We start from the raw sequence: 19580 nt of genomic DNA on the forward strand, positions 1-19580 counted from the left end.
GGCTATTGTTTTATTTTTACTTATAGTATTTGTTAATTTAATTTAAATGAGGTTTGGGCTCAGGACTTTGATTCGGCATCGTGATTCTCCTCTTTAATTTACTCCATAGTTTTAATCAGCGCTCAGCCGCATGCATGAAGTTTTCCAGAGCGCACCGGCAGAAGTAGACTAATGATTATGAACGCGTCGGGAAAACAGCAAGCAGACTGACTCTGACCATTTATAAAAACGTTTGCTTTCATTTTCTGACGCGCTCAAGTTCACCAAAAACAATACAGAACAGCGCAGCTTATTTGCTTTCAAACATTTATAAAATCACGTTTTTTCGTTATTGTGAGTGCGCTTAAATAAAAGTTAAGTCTTATAAAGGCATGTAGTCTTATATAGTTTTATTATATAGTTTTTGCACATTAATCAGAGTCCTCATCTGTTACATTTTTGAGGACACTAGTTTTTTTTCAGCCTGTCACGGCGTGCGCCCAAATCAATATCGCTCCTCGCTCACTAGTTAGGCCGCCTCCCCTTCGGGGTTTGTTGGTTTACAGTGGATTTAACTATGCGGTGTGAGTGAGACGCGCACACACAACGCGGAAGTGCGGCATGCAAACGGGGCAAATGGAACGCGGCCCAGAGACTTCAAAGAAGAGCCAGCGCGAGCGGACGGAGGCAGGAGCTGCTGTCCGCGGATGGCCGTCGTACTCGTATTTTATAGCGCAGGGTGCAAACCCGGGTCTAAATTAAAATCCTCCTCTTTAGTGCCTCCTATTCTTATTAATCCTATTGTTCTTTTAGTGTCACTGCGTGTGCTTACAATGCCAGACAACATTTAAACGCAAATTATTCACTCTCCCCAAGTGTGAATCAGCTGTTCTCACCTATACATATTAACCTATACGTTCTCACCTAAAGTGTTTAGGTGAAATTCCACCTATACAAGTGTGACAAATATGCAAAGAAAAAAAATAGGAAGGGGCAAATACTTTTTCATGGCACTTCACGTGTAGTCAGATTGTTCCACTGGGCTGAAACTGTAGCAGGTGGAGTTATAGCACTTTTCAAATCACACTTACTATACACTGATATGAATAACTTTGAATGATGAATTCTACGTTAATATGATCTCGGGCTTGCTCCACATTATAAAAGCAAAGCGCCGAGATGGAGATCAGGGAAGTACGTGATGTGGTGGAAAATAGGCAGTGGCGGTTAGACACTGAATTGCTCCGCGGGCGAGACTCCCTCCCGCCCCCCGTCAGCGCCACTTCTAACCAACCAAACCCCCTGTCTGAAGTCTGCTCGGTCTTTTTAATTTGTTTTAAAACCCCCAATTCTGTGAATTCCCCCAGCAGCGAAACTGGTTTGATGACTTCACACCTGTTGTAAAGGTGAGATGGGGGATTACAGTAACTGTGGGTGCGCTTCACCTCGGAGCGCGCTGTCGCGTTGTATTCAATGAATAGACTAAAACTAAATCATGTTTGCTTCAGCATTGGAAACAATATTGTATTAGGCTAACTTTATTAAAGATTATACACTTTTGTATTCTTTGTCCACACACGTGGGCATCTTTAAATTTTTAGATATTGATTCTTTCTCGATGCAGCGAATTTTCTGAGCAAATTAATAATAATTTCCATGAATGAAAAGCAGGAAGAAGAAAAGGTTACGCGAAAATAAGAAAAAGCTTTAGAGGTAAATGCTGTGAAATGCTTCAAATGAACAGATTCTGCCCACAGATCAGGGACAGTGAGGCTGGACCCAGCAGCGCACCACATCCCACATCATAATACATGCTGATGATGACCAACACGTCTCCCCTCATCTACCAGAGCCAAGAAAAAAAAGAATGGCAATCAAACAGAATAAAATTAGTAGCAGCATTAACTTGTGCTAGTTATTATGATGGTGGTCAATATTAATTGAAATAATGTTTCTCAGCATTATTTCGTGTTAATATTGACTACCCTAATAATTAAAATAAGTAACTAGTTTACTAGCGTGAGCTACTGCTGCTACTGATTTTATTTCAGCTTACCTGTTCAGTTTTATTGCCATTCCTTTTAAAATATTGTCTTTATAGATTTATATGTTGTTTGTCTTGATGTTCTTTTTTTTAGTTTCCTCGACAATATATGTTCAGTGATACTTCAAATAACATGTTTAAATAGCGTTGATTTCTGTATTGTGTTATATTTTTATACTAGTAACTGGTGTTAAAAATGTATCTCTACATTAATGAGCCAATGTATTATGGTGTGGGCTGCTGTGGGCCAGGAAGTCCAGGGCCACTTTTTGGTCCCAGTCCGCCCCTGTAATAACGAATGGAGAAAGCGCAGTCGAAGCCCGGGGATTCTGCATTCCGCGGGGGGCCAGTCGTGAATAGCTGACACTCAGTGACAGCCAATGAAATTGAAGCATTTTGCCGCTTTCCACGTGGTGTGGCGTTGCTTAAATAATATTCGTATAATATCCGTATATCCTATAAAATCGTCTAGACCCTGGTTTGAATCCCGCTCTGGGTGAAAATGTAATAAATGTGAATCCTTTGTTTTACACTTTTTGCTTATGATAATCATTAAATTACAGCAACTGTGAAGTGAGTGCTAATGTGTTTCATAGCTTAAGAAGAAAAATTCTCAATTGCAAACATGCATTTAGTACTGAAGCATAAGTTGATAATGTAATGGCTATATCGTGGTATTTTAGCGAATAGCACCGGAATTTTGAGCACCGGCTGGGAATCAAACCCGGGTTTCCCGGGTCTCCCGCATGGCGGGCGAATCACCTACCACTGAGCCACCAGTACCCGTCTGTGTTTAAAGCGCATAAATATAGGCTAACGTCACACGCGCTGGTGTGTTACAATAATAATAATAATAATAATAAATTTGGAGAACTACTACTACTACTAATAATAATTCTGAATGAAAATGAAGAATAAATACATATCAGTTTGAGCTTGACACGTTTATGAGCTCTGTCGCTTGCCGTCAATGGGTGCCTAAGAGACATAACATTTTTCGGCTTCAGTAGACACACAATACTTTAGACTGAAACACGACTGCCCCTACAGGTATTGAAGGGCATTTTCACAGCTTGCCGCGCGCACTCACGGCAAGTCGTGGGATCCCTTTTCCGAAAACGTGCGTTTTTAAAGGCCAGATCTGTACTGATGAAAGTTGAGGAAGTGTATGTCTGATGCTACTTTTTATCTCAGCTTTTTATTAAAACTTTCAAAAATGTTGACTTCTAGTTATGTGAAGGTTAAAGCACAGACAATTTAATCTTCCCTGATGAATAGCATGGATTAATTGTGCTGGTTTTTGGACAAAGAGTGTAAATATTGTGCGCCTGTATCCTTGCTGCCATACTTGGCTTAACAAATTCACAGTTTAGGACATGTGGGAATTTAGACAATGATTTAAGGATTTTCATGTTGTGAAATACTGTGTTCTGTGTCAGGCTAACAACAGAACAGCTGGAGTGCCAACTACTTCAACTCATCCCAGCCCCTGGAACCCATCCAAACATCTCGAGGTCAACATCATAACAATCTAACTTTGTCGCTTAAAGTAAACAGGTTTGTATGGTTTGATTGCTGACTGATTTTCTTGCTGGGTTGAAGCCTATCCAAACCAAAAAAAAAAAGGGGGGGGGGGGGGGGGGGGGTGCGGTTGGTCCCAGCCTATACAAGATCATAAGAGGTTGAACCATGGCCTTGTAAAGGTCAGATGTTAATCTTGATTTTTGACCTCAGCATCCTTTACCATTTATTTTTGCTGTAATAAGACAAAATCCAACTATCCTTAATGTCATCACAACCACATCTTACAAAGCAAGTTCTTGACAACTGTAATTACAAAATAGTCACAATCACTGAAATGACATTATACACTTATACTCAGAGGAAAGAGTAATAAACTTTTGTACTCAACTTGTACTGTCACTTTAGTGAAAAATCTACTTAAGTAAAAGTAAAAGAAGGGAAAAAAAGGTTCAAAGCCAAGATTAACGGTTAGCACAAAACTTTTATCGACTGCTTTCAGCTTTACAAAAACATAAAGTAAAAGTAAAAAAGATGGTAGCAAAATAGAGCATTTTGGGGTGGAGCAGCACACCTGAGCTCCTACTCCGTTCTCTCCTTCTCACGCAGCAACTCTACAGCGCACACACTAGGGGACCGCTTATTGTGGTGGGGGACTTTAATAGTGTCAACCTCAAACGCACAGTGCCGAACTGTTATTAGCATATCACCTGCCCCACCAGGGGCGAAAGGACACTGGACCACTGGTACACTACAGTCAAGGATGGCTACAAGGCACAATCTTGTCCACCATTTGGTAAATCTGACCACGCCGCCATCTTCCTCATGCCAAAATACAAACAGAGGCTAAAACAGGAAGTTCTGGTTCAGAGGGAGGTCGCGCGCTGGATGGACCAATCGGTGGGCGCGTTACAGGACGCACTTGATGACGCAGACTGGGACATGTTCTCGAAACAGCTCCGATGATGTCAGCGTGTTTACGGAAGTGGTTGTGGGATTCATCAGGAAACTAGCAGATGATACCATGGAGAAAAAGACTATCAGAACATTTCCCAACCAGAAGTCGTGGGTGGATAAAACCATCCGCGATGCTCTGAGATCTCGCACCGCTGCCTACAACGCGGGACTTGCGTCGGGGGACATGGAACCGTACAAGGCTGCGTCGTACAACGTGCGGAAGGCAGTGAAAGAAGGGAAGCAGCACTATGGGAGAAAACTAGAGTCACAGCTCCAACAGAGTGACTCTAGAACAATAATAGACTATAAAACACCAACATCCGGTATGACGAACGCGGACGTGACTCTGGCAGACGAGGTGAACACTTTCTACGCTCGCTTTAAGGCTGCAGCTAAAGACGCTAGCGATGCTAATGCTAGCGGTGCTAACAGCTACAAACAGCAAGACACTGCCAGCACCGGAAGCGCGCTCTTCATCACCAAGCATGACATGTGGAGAGCCTTCAAGAGAGTGAACACCTGGAAAGCAGCAGGACCAGAGCATCTCAGGAGGGGTCCTCAGAGCCTGCGCAGACCAGCTAGCACCTTTGTTCACAGAGATATTTAACATCTCTTTATCTCACCTGTTGATACAACATGCTTCAAGGAGTCCATAATTGTTCCTGTCCCAAAGAAACCTCATCCTGCTTCTCTTAATGACTATCGCCCTGTAGCCCTCACCTCAGTAGTGATGAAGTGCTTTGAGCGGCTGGTCAAGGACTTCAACATGTCTTCACTACCAGACACACTGGACCCACTACAGTTTGTATACTGCCCGAACCGTTCCACAGACGATGCAATCTCACATCTCCTTCACACATCACTCACTCACCTGGACACTCTGAAAGAGAATTATGTTAAAATAATCTTCATCGACTACAGCTCTGCATTTAATACCATTATTCCCTCCACACTCACCACCAAGCTGGAGCACCTGGGACTCAGCTCATCACTGTTTCAGTGGATCTCCAACTAGCAGACCACAGGCAATAAGGATGGGCAGACATGTCTTAGCCTCACTCACTCTCAGCACTGGAGCCCCCCAGGGCTGTGTTCTGAGGTACACCTTATTGGTCACCTATGACTGCATAGCCACTACGAACTCCACCACCATCATTAAGTTTGCGACACCGTCGTGGTTGTGGTTGGCCTGATCTCTGACAACGACGAGACAGCCTACCTGGAGGAGGTTTTGTGCCAGAGGAACAATCTCCTCCTAAACATCAGCAAGACAAAGGAGTTGATAGTGGACTTTAGCACAAAGCAGGACAGAAACTACCAGACCCCTGTCATTAACAGAAGCCCAGTGGAGAGAGTGGACAACTTCCGATACCTCGGTGTTCACATCACGCAGGACCTGTCATGGTCTTGTTACATCAACACCGTGGTGAAAAAGGCCCAGCTGATACAGATTATTATTATTATTAATAATAATTATAAGAAGAAGAAGAAGAAGAAGAAAAATAATTAAAACAAAATTTTTGTCCTGTAAAATCAATGTGTGTGTGTGTGTGTGTGTGTGTGTGTGTGTGCGTATCTATGCAGCTTTCAGGCATTAATGTTGTAGAATAGCTGAGTGCTGCCTCCTCTCTCTGAAATCATGGGGATGCGGTCTACACATGTCATTTCCACACCTTAGAGACAGACTGCAGCAGTCTGTTCATCAGTCACACCTCAGAGACTGGAGGCGGAGCTCTGTTCATCATTCACATTATACAGAGATGGGATGTTGAGTTCTGTTCAAAAGTCACATGCCGTAAAGGTGGTGGGCGGAGCTCTGATTATCAGCGCTGATGTTATTTTTATATATATAGTATATATATGGAGAAACTAAAAGTCACCTCATCTGATTTGTTGATGAGGCTGTGTGATGATTTCCTCTTGTCTTTCTAATAAGGTAACAGTTACTGTGATTGGTCTCTCTATCTCTTTCTCTGGTTGGGGGCTGAGTGAAGGGGCACACGTCTCTCAGTCTCTATGGGTGAATGGAGGTGAACACATTGTGTGCAGCAAGCAGAGAAATGGAAATCTTTCTGACTTTAATTCTTCTCTCATCATCGCTCACACCAACAGGAGCTGGTAAATGCACACTCATTATTCACACTTCTCACTTGAACAGTACAGACAAGTTTTAATCAGGAAATTTAAACATAACTTCATAAACACTGAGTTTAATATTATTCTAAAACTTGGGCATGAATGATTGTACATTACCACTGTGCTAATATAGAATAAAAGTAAAGTGAAGTTATTTTCATCTGTGCTCTCGGACTTTTGGACCCAGCTGTGTGTAATATCATTTTGTTGTCTTTAACTATCATACTTTCTTTTTAGATTCTGGTGATGACTATGAATATGAATATGGTGGGTCTGTATGCAGTTTCCCCTTTTAAAATGCTCATTAAATTATAATGTTTTGTGTGACTTTAGCACCTAATAAAACTTTAAAACATCTGTGTTTTGCAGACTATGAGACCACAGATGATCAGACAAGAGGTATGACAATGATTTAAATGAATTTAAAGAGAGAGAGCGGGAGAAAGAGAGAGAAAGAGAGAGAGATTATTCATCACAAACATTTAAGAAAATCAGACTAGGGTGAACTAGGTTTTTATTTCTAGATTCACAAATCTTTTATACTAATTTTATTATTTATACAGCACACAAAACAAAAGAATTACTGCTAATCACCAGAGTTTCTTTACTAAAAACGGCCTAACAAAATTGACCAGCTTTCCTGACAAAAGGAACAGACGTATGACTTATGATATGCGCTCTTTCAGTAATATCAGTCCTGATATTTGCACTGCTTCACCTTCTGGCTGCCATCTACAAAAATCTCCACATGCTTTTTATATAGCAGCATTTCAATTTCATTTAAAAACTAGCTTAATTTGTTTAAAAATTGATTTGGGGTGACTATTTTTACAAATATATGTATCAATCCCTTAATGAGGGAAAGAGTGGCCTCTAACAATTGTCCATAACAATTTCTCTCTCTCTTTCTCTCTCTCAGACAGTGTGAGGTTGGTGAATGGTGGAAGTCGCTGTTCTGGGAGAGTTGAGGTTCTTCATGATGGACAGTGGGGGACAGTGTGTGGATCTGCCTGGGATATGGAAGATGCTGCTGTGGTGTGTAGGGAGCTGCATTGTGGGGAGCCTGTAGATGCACTGGGATTTGCCCACTTTGGACCAGGGTCAGGACCAATTTGGATAGTTAATGTGAGCTGTAATGGATCAGAATCAACACTGAAGAACTGTAGCATAGGAGGTTGGGGAGTGGATAACTGTGGTCATGATGAAGATGCTGGAGTTACCTGCTCAGGTACACTGATGTATAAATAAATTAAATAAATAAAAAATAAATAAAAATAATAATAATAATAACCATTTAAACATTAAATTATTAACCATTTAATTTCCATTGGTATTATTATTTTAACACAAACAAAAGCTTTTTTTTAATGATCTCAACCTTTTTAAAAATGTACAGTAAACACATGTAAAGTATTCTCTCTCTCTCTCTTTCTCTCTCTCTCTCTCACACACACTTACTCAGACAGTGTGAGGTTGGTGAATGGAGGAAGTCGCTGTGCTGGTAGAGTGGAGCTTCTTCAGGTGGGACAGTGGGGAACAGTGTGTGGTGACATAACCTGGGATGAGGTTGATGCTGCAGTGGTGTGTAGAGAGTTGAACTGTGGGGACCCTGTATATGTGACCTATTCAGCTCACTTTGGACCAGGATCAGGACCAATCTGGATGGTTAATGTAGACTGTAGAGGATCAGAGTCTACACTGACTAAGTGTAGATCAGCTGGTAGGGGGGATTTATGTGGACATGGTGCTGATGCTGGAGTCACCTGCTCAGGTAAACTGCTGTATGAAAAGCATTCCTAATAATTATTTAAATTATAACAACTTAGTGTTAGCAAAATGTACATTTTATTTAAATTTTAACCATTTTGAAATTACATTGGAATTATGTTTTGATATTTAGTTTGGTTTAAAACCTGACAATATTTATGCAATTAAATAAAACACAGGTCACAGAATGTCCAGACTCTCTGCTGGTCCTCACCGGTGCTCTGGGAGAGTGGAGGTGCTTCATGGAGATTCCTGGTCCACAGTGTGTGATGCTGACTTTGACCAGCAGGATGCGGAGGTTGTGTGTCGAGAGCTGGGCTGTGGGATTCCTCTGAAGGTGCTGGGATCAGCTGCTTTTGGCCCAGGGGAGGGTCAGGTGTGGACAGAGGAGCTTCAGTGTAGAGGAAATGAATCTGAAATTTATTTTTGTTCAACATCATCCTCATTTAAACACTCAAACCTCTCCCATGACAATGATGTGGGATTAGTATGTTCAGGTTAAGTATCATGATTTAACTTCAGTTTAACTTGAAGCCACATAACTGTCAATCAAATTTTAAGGTGTCTTTGTTAGTGTTCCTCTTTCACTGAGCTTGTGCCTGTTTGTTCAGGTCACACAGAGGCGCGGCTGGTGAATGGACCGGACTCCTGTTCTGGTCGAGTGGAACTTCAGTACCTCAGTGACTGGGGCACAGTTTGTGCTGTAAGCTGGAATATGAGAGCTGCAGATGTTCTCTGTGCACAGCTGGATTGTGGGAGTGCTGTGGATGTGGTGGGGATGGACTGGTTTGGGAAGGGGAGTGGCCACATCTGGGCTGATGTGTTTGATTGTCAGGGGAATGAGACACACCTATCACAATGTGGCGTCTCATCATGGAGTCGAGCTGCATGCTCTCATGAACACGATGCTGGAGTCATCTGTAATGGTGAGATATTAACCTCACCTACACCACGTTAGTGAATAAACTCAGTGTTCATTAGAATATTTAAATGATGTTTTTCTGCTTCAGGATCATCCATGGCGTTTCATGAGGGACGAGTGCGGTTGTCTGGAGAGAGCAAGTGTCAGGGGGAGGTGAAGATTTATTTCAGGCAGGACTGGAGGAGAGTTCTCCTGGACTCGTGGAGTCTGTCTGAGGCGTCTGTGCTCTGCAGACAGCTGGGCTGTGGCTCTGTGCTGAACTACCGCTCCTCTCCATCCACCACTGAAAACAATCACACGTGTGTAACGGGTTTCAGCTGCTCTGGGAGTGAAGCTCATCTGAGGAACTGCAGCAGTGTACAACCTGTCAACTGCAGCTCCGGGGAACAGCTGTACATCACCTGCTCAGGTACCCAGCACAACACCTACAAATGAGCACATGTCCATAATCAGCACTATAGAATGACAAGTAAGAAGCAAATTAGAACAAGAAACATAGTTTAAGCAGTGGGAACTAGTTTCATGGCATATTAATTAAATTAGTCCTGAGCAATAAATGTTCATCTGTATAAATTGATAAAGACCCCAGCTCAATCAGTCTGGTTGGTTCTGGTGTGGATTGTCCAATAAAGCTGGAGGTTTTTCATACAAATAACAAATGTTATTAATGTATCTTCATTAAACGTACAAACTTTATACAGACATACATAAATTTTACAAAGATATAATTATTTTTATTAAATTATTTATTTAATAATAAAAACAACTTAGAACCCAGGTCAATCAGACTGGTTGGTTCTGGGGGAGACTGTGCAGGAAGACTGGAGGTTTTCCACAGCGGCTCGTGGGGGACAGTGTGTGATGACTCGTGGGATATTAAGGATGCGCAGGTGGTGTGCAGACAGCTGCAGTGTGGAGTGGCCCTCAGTACCCACATACCAGCCTGGTTTGGTCCTGGAACTGGGTCCATATGGCTGAATGAGGTGGAGTGTGAGGGAAATGAGACGTCCCTGTGGAACTGCAGATCTCAGCTGTGTGAAGGGGAATGTGGACACCAGGAGGACGTAGGAGTCGTGTGCTCAGGTAATTTACCTGTACATCAAATATGTGCAGCATTATCTCAATATGCAATGTCATTCAATTATATTCCTTCTTGCTTATTTCTGCCAGGTTCTTTCTGCTTCACTATGATAAGAAACGCTGATGATTATTTGAATCAAATTTCCCTGATAAAAAACAGCTCTCTCTGGGTCAGCACTTGTAAATTGAGGGAGGTTAGGTGCACTCCGCCACAGACATGCTAGTCAGAAGACTATGGAGTGATCAGAAATACAGAGGGATTTTTCATGCAGTATAAATGAGAGAGAGTAGAGAGAATCGCAACTCCTGCACCAGTATGACTGGCAGCCAGTCACTGCTGAAATAAAACCACTTGACAATGCTGGTTGTACCTATTCACCAGCCTGCAAGTTATAAGACTGTGCATAATTAAAAAATATAGTCAATGTTGTCTTGAGTAACAAAAAAGTCTGTAGCTAACCCTTTAGCAATGCCTTCCCATCACTAAGCATCTAAAAAAAGGTAGATTAGTTAAGTAATCTAGACATCTTTAAGATGTTATGATCCACTGTCATGGTTCATTGGATGCCTTTTAAATGCAAGAATAAAGGAATGCAGTATAATAAAATAATGTATATCAAATATTATGTTATATGATAAATATTCCTTGTGGTACCCCACTGTCCTCATATGAGGACATCACGTTTTCTCCCAATTACATTATGCATATACTGTATCCCTGTTACCGGAAATTTACGGTGGGAGCACAAGCAGGACTTACCCAGCACAACTCAGCAGGCCTGAGTTGATTGCTCCTATTCTATCTAATGGCTGTGATTCCATTAGGTGTGTCCTGGTGTATTTCTGAAGTGTCCTAGAAATATGTCTATGTCACTTTACTAAAATTATGTACATAATTCATTTTTGCCAGAAGGTTCTTTTGAGGCGTTTATCTAAATAAATTTTTTACTTTGGTTAATGGAAAATCTAGTATACTCGAGTGGAAAACTTGTATAGTCTAGACTTATTATAGATAAAGTGAAATATTTCAAGCCTTGTTTTAATTTCTATCTTTGATTCAATGGTTACAGATTTAATACTTCTGTAACATTTAAAAAGTTGACATTTACCTCCTGTTTTATCTCCATTCAACTTCTCTTCATTAGTGGTGTTGGTGCTGTGAAAGAGATATAGAAAATATATAACATGTTTCACACAAACACACAAAATCTGTTCAGTTTTAGTTTCTTTTACTTACATATCAGAACATACATAACATTGTAAATATAAATATTTAAATTTCATATTACTTTCTCGCAATTCTCCCAAATGTTGTATTTTCACTAAATCTTTATATTTCATAGCTTTAGTTACTAGTACATTACTTAGCACATTTATTTTATAACATCTGCCGCTGCGTGCTCAGTGTTTAATCATGTTAAAAATACTCATATACAGTAACGGATAAAACACTGCCAGAGTCCGGACACTGCACCTCATTTCTGCTGTTTAAACCTGCTTCGGTTCTCGTTTCCTGCTTAAAGTGTCGGAGTGACCGAGCAGACTCGCGGTTCAGTGTGTGAGGTGGACCGGTACACATGCGGTAATTATTTGAACATGTTAGTTTTATATCCTCGCCACAGTGGCGGTTGGCTGCGCAAAATCACCGCATTTGGCGGGAGAATTTCAAATATTGCGGCCCAACCGCCGCCGGTTACACCGAGAAACCCGGAGGAAACCCAGACATGCACGCGCTGCTGCTCGGTGTTAAATCTCTCCTTTTACGCCAGATTTTAAGTGTCTGTATTAACCGCGCTTTAGCCGAGCAGTTCGGTGGTTGGAACAAACAAGCTAAATCACTATGAACCCCAGGACTGGCCTGTTGCTAGCTATCGTTAGCTCTGGAGCTCGGCTGTGACAGGATTCAGAACAGTAACTCACACACTATAAAGTTGTGTGTGCAGGCAGACAGAGTCATTATTACAGTAACTTGTGTTAGCTGTTTACTCACCAGGATTTGTAAGGAATGTTCCAGAATGTTCCAGGTGCTTCATGTCCATTCTCACATCCTCACAGCCTTCTTGTCTCTGATGTTACACCAGATTTCCCATGAGCACTTGCACAGGACAATTTACTCAATTATTTAACTTTTTGTTGTTAAACATAAAGAATATTGAGTTGGAATAATTTATAATTGTAGTTCTTGAAACTAATCAGTACAATTACTCCATTACCAGTTATTTTGATTTAAATGTATCAAAAAATATTAAGTGCATGTTAAAAATATAATTAAGTTAGTCAAATGCTGATTTTTACTAGTGAAGTAAACTTAAATTATAGTGTAAATTTAAGACAAAATTAATAGTTTTTTGAGGCATTTATTTTGATTTGTCTAACTCAAACAATCATGTATGTGACTTTTAGAGATTTTATCAAGTTAACATAACCTTTTTATAACTGTGAAATTTACAAGGCCACAGAATCATTTTTTAGAGTGTAAGGTCACTGGCGGTCGTACAGGCATTTTACTGCATATCGTACTGTGCATGACTGTGTTTGTGACAAATAAAACTTGAATTTGAATTTAAAACTACTTACCCATCGGAACGCAGCCATCTTAGGCTTTGTTTACACAGGCGTTAAAATTGAGCGTTTTTCTTACGTTTGTAGTGTCCGGTGAGCGCTGATCAAGCAGCGAGTGTTTTCTACACATACAGTAGGAATCAATGAGAGTGTTCACATGGGCTTTGGTGACGTTCCTTTGTCTGGCTGCACGTTTATACGGCATCAAAAAAACGTTGCATGCAGCTTTTTCTTGCCGTTCAAAACCCAACGAACACAAGGAAACCGCAGGCTGACGTTAGACAGAGACAAACAAATGCCGGTGTAGAAATCAATCAAGCGCCACTACAAAACGCAACATAAATGTCTAGGATGTTCAGAGCACATTCTTTTATCCAAAAATTTAACGCCCGTGTGAATAAGGCCTTAACTAACAGCCTGGGTTGCCAGTTGCACAATAAACAGTTAAAATTACCCCTCTGCCATAAACTCAATATTAAAACCTTTCATTCACAGGCGGGAGCGATGGGTTTCCCGCCCAGGGCTGGACTAGGATCAAAAAACTGCCCTGGCATTTTTGCCCATAGCGGTCCACCATAATTATTTAAACAATATGCTGAGGCATATGACACATCAAAGGATATATGCACGTAACATTTTGTTTTAAACATTAAACCACAGTAACCTGCATGAAAGCGAGTAACCTTGGTAAAAAAATATTCTTAATTATTATTGTTATTATACAGTCTTTTATTAGCAATTCTCTCTCTCCCTCTGTCTCTCTCTCTCTCTCTCTCTCACACACACACACACACACACACACACGCACACATGTGAGTGACCTCCAACCTAGCAAGGATGAAGTTTTGCACAAAAATATAGTTTACTATTAAATGTTTTTAAGTCTGATTGCAATAATTTGAGCATTTGCACAGTGTTAGCCTACAAGTCCTCCAGATAGCTTACTATTTCAAATTCAAATTCAAATTTTATTTGTCACATAAACAGTCATACACAGTCTGATATGCAGTGAAATGCTTGTACGACCGCCGGTGACCTTAAAAAGAAAATAAAAACTATATATAAGAAATAAATATTGTGGCGTAGGCGGGGTTTCGGTTGGGAACCATCATGCTTTGCGGGAGGGGTTGTTATGTTGTCACCCTGTTGGGGAAAGGTGTTTGGGTTAGTGGTTTCGGCCAGGTTGTGTGTGTGTGGGTTAGAAGTGTGTCTTGTGGTTGTGTGACTTGTTTATTGTGAATGTGCCGTTGTGTCTCAACCTAATAAAACACTCCCAGCCATTGCATTGGGCAGCCAGGAAGCTCACTCGCCTCTTCAGTTCCTGCTTAGCGGTGAAAAACGCTACAATTGGTGTCAGAAGTGGGATAGAGAGTCGCGGGTTAGAGCGCACCCCGGAGGAAATCCGGAGGATTCAAATAGGCCGCCGAGTAGCAGAGCAGCTGAGGAGGAAGAAGACCCTCCCTGATGGGGCCAGTGCGGGCAAAGAGCGGCGACCGGAGCGGAGCGGCGCGTTCCAGGTTCCGGCATTGGATCTCGGAGCTGGCAACCGGCGTGCGGAGCGCCTCCGAGCCACTGGGGGCGTTCGCCATGGACCTGAGGTCTCTCGCGCCCAGAGGCTACCCGGAGTTTGGGCCCAGCCAGCAGGAGGAGCTAGCGCGCCGTGCGTTCCTGCGGGGAATCCGGCCGTGGCGGCTTCGCGAGCACATCCGGTTAGCGGCACCGGCTTTCCTGGCTGAGGCGCTGCGCGAGGCTGAGCGCGCCGAACCCATCATGGCAGAACGCCACGACGAAAGAGCCGAGCGACCTCCCGTGGATCAGGGCCGCTCGGTAGGTGAACCTAGCTGGGGACAGGGCTACCCGTCGTGGCTAGGCCTCGACACAGCTTCTGAGATTCCACGACGACGCCGAGGCCAGGGACCGCCGGATTACTGCTGCAAGGTTCTCAGGCCTGAGGACAACGTACCCCAGCAGCCGTTAAACTAGCTTCGGGGGGCGCCGAGGGGAAGCCGCCTCCCACAGCTTTCTTTGTTTCCCTGACTGCCGATTTCAACCTCCGGTCAGGACGTGTGGGAAATCGCGCAGGGGTCTACATTAACTGTGGAAACAACGTTTTGCTACGGGCGCTCGTAGACACCGGCTCTACAGTTTCGCTGCTGCGCTGGGGAGTACTAGGACAAGGCGATCGTGTTTGTATGCTGCCGGCCCCAGCCGTGAACATTCGCACCGTGTCGGGGAGCTATCTGGAGATACGGGCCTGTCGCACAGTGCGAATACAAGTAGGTGCAATCATTCTTTTTCATCCATTCTTTGTGGCCGACATTGAGGATGATTGTATCTTGGGGTTGGATATTTTGGAAAGGTGGGGTGCCGGACTGAATCTCGATGACGAAACGTTGCGTGGTAGCTTCGGGTTACCCAGGTTGCTAGTGCCCAAAGCGCAGCCGGACATGTTAGTGGAGCGCACCAGGGGGGCGGAACTTCCGGTGGGCGCACCATGTAAACATTCGGTAGCAGACCGAACGAGAATAATGGCCGAGCTTATGCAGCGTAGCAGCGTAGGGCTCAATCAGACACAGGCCGACACCGTGAAATCCCTGTTACACGAGTTCGCGGACATTTTCGCGGTTGATGAGCGCGAGTGCACACATACCAATTTGGTGCAGCACACGATTAATACGGGTAACGCAGCTCCTGTTCGGTTACATCCGAGACGTCTTCCCTTAGCTAAACGAGTTATCGCCGAGCAGAAGCTACGTGAGATGGCCGACTCGGGCGTCATAGAGCCAGCGTCCGGACTGTGGTCTTCACTGGTTGTGTTGGCAAGGGCTATGGCAATTCCGGCGCATGCCGTTCGGCCTATGTAACGCTCCAGCTACGTTCAAACGACTGATGGAGAAGGTGTTAGCCGATATTCCTCGCAACCGTTGTGTCGTCTACCTGGACGATTTACTGGTGCACGGCAGGGAGTTTGAGGTCGCTCTAGCTAACCTACAGAAAGTATTTTTGGCTATCCGGCGGCCGAATTTGCGACTCAACCCCCAAAAGTGTCAGCTGTTGCAGCGAGAGACCGGTTTCCTAGGACATGTAATTAGTGCTAGAGGGATTGCCACCGATCCGGCCAAAATTGCGGCGGTACAGAATTGGCCTGAACCGCTAAATGTGTCCCAGCTACGCACCTTCCTCGGGTTAGCTTCTTACTATCGCCGGTTCGTGAAGGATTTTGCCACGATCGCCAGTCCGCTGCACGGCCTCACGAAAAAGAATCTGCCGTTTCGCTGGGACAGGGTGCACGCGCGTGCTTTCACTCGGTTACGGGAAGCTCTGGTCACGTCGCTCGTTCTCGATATCCTGACGCATCTCGTATGTTTATCCTCGACACGGACGCAAGCGATGTAGGGCTGGGGGCTGTCCTGTCCCAGGTTTCCGAGAGTAAAGAGCGTGCTATCGCCTACTTCAGCCGCGCGTTGTCTGGACCGAAAAAAAATTACTGCGTCACGCGGCGCAAGCTGTTAGCGGTCGTCACAGCCCTGAAACATTTTAGGCCGTATTTATACAGGCAATCCTTCTCGCTGCGGACAGATCACGCTTCGCTGGTGTGGCTGCTCAGTTTTAAAGAGCCCGAGGGGCTGTTGGCGCGCTGGCTCGAGCGGTTGCAGGACTAAGACTTTACCGTCCAGCACCGAGCGGGAAAACTGCATGCTAACGCCGACGCTTTATCCTGCCGGCCGTGTAGCAAAGAGCGTTGTCGGCACTGCGAGCGGGTTGAAGAGCACGTGGGTGATCGCGACATCGAACACTCCCCGACCCCCGTGAATTAGAACATTCTCCCTACGCAGTCCTCTGGAGCCTCCGTCAGTAATCCGCCGTCCGAGCCGGCGTGCAGCCGAGTTACTGCGTCCCCTAAAGCATCGCCTGTAGTCGTTCCGCCTGTGCCACAGATGGACCGTGATCAGCTCATTGCCGAGCAGGAGAAGGATCCGGCGCTGCAGCGGGTACTGGGTTGGGTTAACGCGGGCCAGAGACCGGATTATGCCGCGGTTGCTCACCTGGGACAAGAGGAAAAAGCTCTCCACTCGCAGTTTAATCGACTAGCGTTGCGGGAGGGTTTACTCTATCGCCACTGGGAACGGCCGTGTGGCGCTGGCAAATCTTTTCAGCTGCTGGTGCCGCGGACTCTGCGGGCACGAGTGTTGGGAATGGTTCACGGGCATGCGGGTGCGGGACACTTCGGAGTCACTAAAACGCTGCAGCGGTTGCGCGCCCGCTTCTACTGGCCGGGCTGTCACCGCTTGCTGTAGATCAAGTGCAGGTCAGGGAGCTCGGTGCGGATGATGCGCTCAGCTGATCGCACCACCCTCTGTAGAGCTCGTCTGTCCTGCATGGTGCTGTTTCCAAACCAGGTCGTAATGTTTCCCGTCAGGATGATCTCTATGGTACAGGAGTAGAAATTCCTGAGCACCTTAGAGGGCAGTCTAAAGTCTCTCAAGCATCTGAGGTGGTAGAGACGCTGCCAGGCCTTTTTCACCACGGTGTTGATGTGACAGGACCATGACAGGTCCTGCGTGATGTAAACACCGAGGTATCGGAAGCTGTCCACTCTCTCCACTGGGCTCCTGTTGATGATGTGTGGAGGAGATGAGAGATTTCATCGTCTGTGGAACGGCTTTGGCGGTATGCAAACTGTAGTGGGTCCAGTGTGTCCGGTAGTGAAGAAATGATGAAGTCTCTGACCAGGCATTCAAAGCACTTCATCACTACTGAGGTGAGGGCTACAGGACGATAGTCATTGAGAGAAGCAGGATGAGGTTTCTTCGGAACAGGAACAATGATGGACTCTTTGATGCATGTGGGGATCACCGACTGAGATAAAAAGATGTTGAATATCTCAGTGAACACAGGTGCTAGCTGGTCTGCGCAGGCTCTGAGAATACGACCTGAGATGCCGTCTGGTCCTGCTGCTTTCCTGGTGTTCACTCTCTTGAAGGCTCTCCTCACGTCATGCTTGGTGATGATGAACGCGTTTCCGGTGCTGGCAGTAGCATCGCTAGCGTCTTTAGCTGCAGCCTCGAAGGGAGCATAGAAGGTGTTCAGCTCGTCTGCCAGAGACGCGTCCGCCATACCGGTTGTTGGTGTTTTATAGTCCGTTATTGTCCTTAATCCCTGCCACAGGCTCCTAGAGTCACTCTCTTGGAGCTGTGACTCTAGTTTCCTCCCGTAGCGCTGCTTCGTCTCTTTCACCGCCTTCCGGACGCTGTATGACACAGCCTCGTATGGTTCCATGTTCCCAGACGCAAGTCCCGTGTTGTAGGCAGGGGTGCGAGATCTCAGAGCGTCGCGGATGTTTTTATCCACCCACGGCTTCTGGTTGGGAAATGTTCTGATAGTCTTTTTCTCTACAGTATTGTCCGCTAGTTTCCCAATAATTCCCACAACCGCTTCCGTAAACACGCTGACGTCATTAACATCACTAAACATCACTAAACATATTTAGTGAAGATGTAGACTACACTTAACATTTTCATTGTTAATTCCATGGGCTATAATCATTCTGCGTGTGTATAGACCCACGTGTGTCTAGAAATCCGATAGTTAGCCATGTCATTTATATAGCTCTGGGGTTTATTTGTTGTACTACCTAATTGGCAGACGGTTCATTTGCGAGTAGCAGCTGGGGAGGCTAGTGGTGCAGGTTGTCGACAAATGCTCAAATGCACGAGTGACACACACCCACACACACACACACCACAAAAAGCCCTCTGTCTTCCCTACATAAATGTCCCTCCCTTCACTCTGCCAACATTTCGGCTACTTCTTACCGGACTCGTAGCTATTCTGAAGCCTTCCTCAATCTGTCCCTGCTGGGTTCCGTCTCTCACCACCTCCTCCTCCTCCGAATCAATTTTTATAGCTACTCCTTCTTCATCTGTGTAACTAATGTTGACGTTACTCTGTTGTACACTCAATTGTGCCGCTCCGGCAGCCTGAGCACTCTAGACTACCTCTGCACTGTTGCTAGATGTTAATGGTCCTACACCAGCAGCTGCAATTGAATGTGTGATGGTGGCAAACATTTCTGTTCACTTGTAGGCTTTTGCATCTTTTCTTCCGCAGCTTCTTTGGACCCCCTTGCTCCTTTCTCTCTTTTTCTGGTTTATTCATTGTTATAGACGGACTCATCTCAAACTCCGGTTTAACTCTAAATAGCAGATTTTGTCAAGGGGAGATGAGGGCTGGCCAGGAGAGAGGCAGGGCGTGGCCTGAGATTTTATTGAACTAGCTCAATGTCCTTTAAGACAGTCAACCAATGGGCTGCGATTCGTCTCTCAGATACTTTACCGTTGCGGTAATAAATAAATTGACCTAATAAACTTTTTAAAAAATATTAAATTATGACTGACAGCCCCGGCCCAAAAATGTGCCCTATGGTCAATCCAGGCCTGTTTCTGCCCCTAAGCTCAGTAATTTAACGTCTGTGGAAAAATTCTGTACAGCAGCAGAAACAAATTTAGGAAGCAGTCAAACAGCATGGGTTCAGCGAGTGACACCAGAGTAACTGCAGCCAAAAAGAAACTGATAGGGACAATTCAAGACAAAGAAGATAGATAGATAGAT

The 19580-nt window shown here is 44.5% G+C and overlaps 1 protein-coding gene across 1 annotated transcript in view; it reads left to right on the forward strand.

The window, feature by feature from the left end:
* The first annotated feature begins 6568 nt into the window (after positions 1-6568).
* Positions 6569-19580, forward strand: part of LOC128534662 (scavenger receptor cysteine-rich type 1 protein M130-like) — a 44273-nt gene continuing 31261 nt past the window's right edge. Inside the window, exons 1-9 of the mRNA XM_053509110.1 lie at positions 6569-6619; positions 6875-6904; positions 7007-7036; positions 7557-7865; positions 8034-8408; positions 8584-8901; positions 9016-9330; positions 9415-9735; positions 10098-10409. Of these exons, the coding sequence (XP_053365085.1) occupies positions 7655-7865; positions 8034-8408; positions 8584-8901; positions 9016-9330; positions 9415-9735; positions 10098-10409 (1852 nt within the window). The 5' untranslated portion in view covers positions 6569-6619; positions 6875-6904; positions 7007-7036; positions 7557-7654. The remainder of the gene's footprint in view (positions 6620-6874; positions 6905-7006; positions 7037-7556; positions 7866-8033; positions 8409-8583; positions 8902-9015; positions 9331-9414; positions 9736-10097; positions 10410-19580) is intronic.

This window comes from Clarias gariepinus, chromosome 12 (assembly GCF_024256425.1).
Source record: "Clarias gariepinus isolate MV-2021 ecotype Netherlands chromosome 12, CGAR_prim_01v2, whole genome shotgun sequence".
Taxonomy (NCBI): Eukaryota; Metazoa; Chordata; class Actinopteri; order Siluriformes; family Clariidae; genus Clarias; species Clarias gariepinus.